Source organism: Apis dorsata, unplaced genomic scaffold, assembly GCF_000469605.1.
Source record: "Apis dorsata unplaced genomic scaffold, Apis dorsata 1.3 scaffold_354, whole genome shotgun sequence".
Taxonomy (NCBI): Eukaryota; Metazoa; Arthropoda; class Insecta; order Hymenoptera; family Apidae; genus Apis; species Apis dorsata.
Window position 1 is genome coordinate 178,463 of NW_006263620.1, and position 3,239 is coordinate 181,701.

At 34.8% G+C, this 3,239-nt stretch overlaps 1 protein-coding gene across 2 annotated transcripts in view; it reads right to left on the minus strand.

The window, feature by feature from the left end:
- Window positions 1-237: 237 nt before the first annotated feature.
- LOC102677439 overlaps window positions 238-3,239 on the minus strand; it is an 8,958-nt gene continuing 5,956 nt past the window's right edge. The window contains exons 3-7 of one of the 2 annotated variants that reach the window (XM_031511830.1): window positions 2,640-2,915; window positions 2,335-2,567; window positions 1,994-2,260; window positions 1,176-1,425; window positions 238-1,031 (exon numbers count right to left, since the gene is read on the minus strand). In XM_031511830.1, coding sequence (XP_031367690.1) covers window positions 859-1,031; window positions 1,176-1,425; window positions 1,994-2,260; window positions 2,335-2,567; window positions 2,640-2,915 — 1,199 coding nt within the window. In that variant the 3' untranslated portion in view covers window positions 238-858. The remainder of the gene's footprint in view (window positions 1,032-1,175; window positions 1,426-1,993; window positions 2,261-2,334; window positions 2,568-2,639; window positions 2,916-3,239) is intronic. The other variant, XM_031511829.1, reaches the window with a different exon arrangement.

A 3,239-nucleotide genomic window follows, 5' to 3' on the forward strand; every position in this document is an offset into this window, starting at 1 on the left:
TTACTTGCTAGACATTTATTTAACATAGCAACCAATAACAAAGACATTTTGCCTGTTTCATTATGATGCAACTTTCAATCCAGTGTACATTATGATACTTGATTATATAAAATATTTTCTATATCTTTGTTCTTTTTCTTCATCACACTCATTTACATTTATACATACATTTATTCTCAACATACGTAATTCGAACGTTCTCTATTTCCGAAAATACGAAATATTTTCGTTATCAAAATAAAATATAAATTGGCAATAACGTTGTGTAGCTAGACGGATGTTCGCGGTGATAAATTACATAGGAAACATTGATCGCTTCTCTCCTTCCTCCTCCTTTCTCTCATTCTTTCTCACTCTTTTTTGTGTATTTTATGTGCACCAGATAATCAATATTATCGTTTCTCTCGACTCCACGCCACCACTTTTATCACAACTGTGCACAAGAAAGCTTTCTTCCAATATAGAAGAAAGAATACTCTGTTGATTAAGGATAGTAAAAACCAACACGATCCGTATCTATGTTATCCATATATCTATATTAAATATTGAATTATTAAAACATACAAGGCAAATCTGTACCAAAATTGGAAATTATTTGGATTACTATCCCCAATCAATTAATAAGTTATTGCACAATTCTCTTTTACACAGAGTATTCAACTTTCTTCTTGTTACTATATTTAATTTTTATAAAATATTAATGTCAAATTTTTTTTTTACTATGCAAAAATTTAAACAAAAATTTATAGAATGATTATTATATACTTTTTATGTTCCAGAGTTAATCGCAAAGACTCTAGATGGAGATTTTGAAGATCTTTCAAAAGAAGGCTTTTAAGATGGTCTTCTAAGGGATGTTCATCTTTGACAAGATTCACATTGTACATTAGGTGATTGCATGGTTAGATAATAGGACTGAGTATCCCGGAAGTGTGACCTAACAAGGAGACCCAAGCCTAGAAGTACTACAGGAAGACCTAGCAGTGCACAGATCAATTCTCCCGTCACTCCAGGAGACCATGTGATGAAACCTGTTGAAATTTTTCATTTGAGAATTCTAATCGCTTGCGAGGGAAGCACCAAACTTTATTATTTTTATTAGAGAATAAAAATCAATTGATTGAAACAATAACAACAATAATTGATACAGTTAATGTTAAATGTCGCTAACTTACCACCATGAACATCCATTTTATAAATGCTCCACCAGATACCAGACAGAGGAAGAGACACAGTGGCGGCAGCAACAGTGAAGACAGCGCTCTCGCACATGGAAAGAAAGTTGAGCGCGGAAATCGAGAATACTATGTACGCGATCAAGAAGATCCAGCCGTGGGTAGAAATATTCGAACAAGCTTCGCTGTTGTTGAAATGGCACGTGAACCCATGCTCTACGGTATGGTATAATTCTACTGGAGACAATCCCTAAATTGAAAAAAGAGAATCATATAATTTTGTAATATGAATATACCTATTCAATAGTTTTGAATGGAAGCTTAATCTATATATATGAAGTGATATATTTTCTTAACGATAAGTCAATTGTATTAAGTGTCTATACAAGAGGTGATGGTCTCATCATGTTAGATGATCATGTCAAAGTTATTTGTCGTATCGACGTGTTCACAAAGTGTCAATGAGGCATTATTTTTCTTAATTTTTGATGAAGGATCAAAAATTTCTCGAATTAGGTGTCTGATGATAATCAGGAATTAATCGTATGTTTGTCATAAATCTTCTCGATTAGGAGGATGATATCGTCACTCTTTGGCTTGGGATCATGTTGCATTCCTGAGATATCTTAAATTATATACAAGTTCAAGTATCATTTCCTCGAAAACAGAGCTATCTTAGGCAGCACCATCCTAGAACGTTTGTTAGATTTAATGAATTCGATATTCAAAAACAATGAGAGAAGATTCCACGTGGAGAATTTCTTCGAATATCATAAATCTCACTTATGCTCCTATTATATATCAATATGAACACATACCCTGCCTATTCCTGGTAACGTGTCAATCCAACACATTGACAGAATAGCGAAGAAGGCGATCAGATGAATGTAGAACAGCGTCTCAAGAATTGGAGGCTTTGGAATGTGTTTTGGTTTTATAGTAGGGTCAGGATCGGTCACATGAAGCAATCTACCTCCCTCCTCCTCGGAACCTCGTCGACGAATGTCTCTAGAAGACACTAATCTTGAAACCGTGTACAGGAAAGAGTTCTGTTGGCTGGCCATTATTTGACACATGTTCTGTTGCTGCAATATACGCATAAACGATTAGAAAAACTTAAATATTTTTAAGAATATTTTTCTTCATCAAAGTTAATCACCTCAGTGGTATAGTGTCCCTCGAGCAGGGTGAAGAACATAGCGAAAGCAGCGAGGGCGCCCACGTAAACAAAGGTCCAAATGGCTTTCACACCCCAAGTTCCCTTTATAGTTGTGACGTGTGCTGAAACCTCCCGCCCCCTGCATCGAAATTCATCGCAAAGGCCATAATCCACGCTTATGAAAAGACCCACTATTATAGTGGTGCTTGAAAAGATCCTCTGCAAGCTCATCACTGCAATCAATAATACCTGTTTTCTATTTTTCTTTATTAAAAAGAAAAAAATAACAAAAGGAGAAAGTTTACTTTTGCGACAGAAGAAGAAGTAATAGACCAGAGAGAAGACCAGTGTGATGCCTTTTATGGGATCCTGTAGATGACACAGAACTCTATCCCGGTCCATGGAAAGGGTGATCACTATACCAGAGAACGCATAAATCAGGCTAATTTTTAGAAGGGCGCAACGGGGGATTTTGATTCGCAAGCTGTTTGGAATCAGTGCCGGTGGTGGATATATTCTTCCCCAGATGAAGCATATGATGCCCAGGGTGAAGGCAGAGAAGAAGGCAGTGAAGAGAAGTCCTGAAAAAAAGGAATTAAAAACCTTTTTTTAATAACAGCAAACGAGTCTCGATATATATCAAAATATAATAACCCGTCTAATTTAAATATTTAATTTAAAATGAATTTCTCGTTAATATTCAATGTATATATATTTCACGTTATACATACTCATAGAGAATCGAGAAACTCTAATCGATAACTGTATCAAATAATCAATATTACAAACAAGTTAATATCTTGGTAAATACACGTTAAACGTATTATTTGAAAAATTAGAAATGCAGCGAATATCACGATAAAGGAGGATAAAAAAGCTGAAAAAAAAAAAAAAAAAAAAAAAAA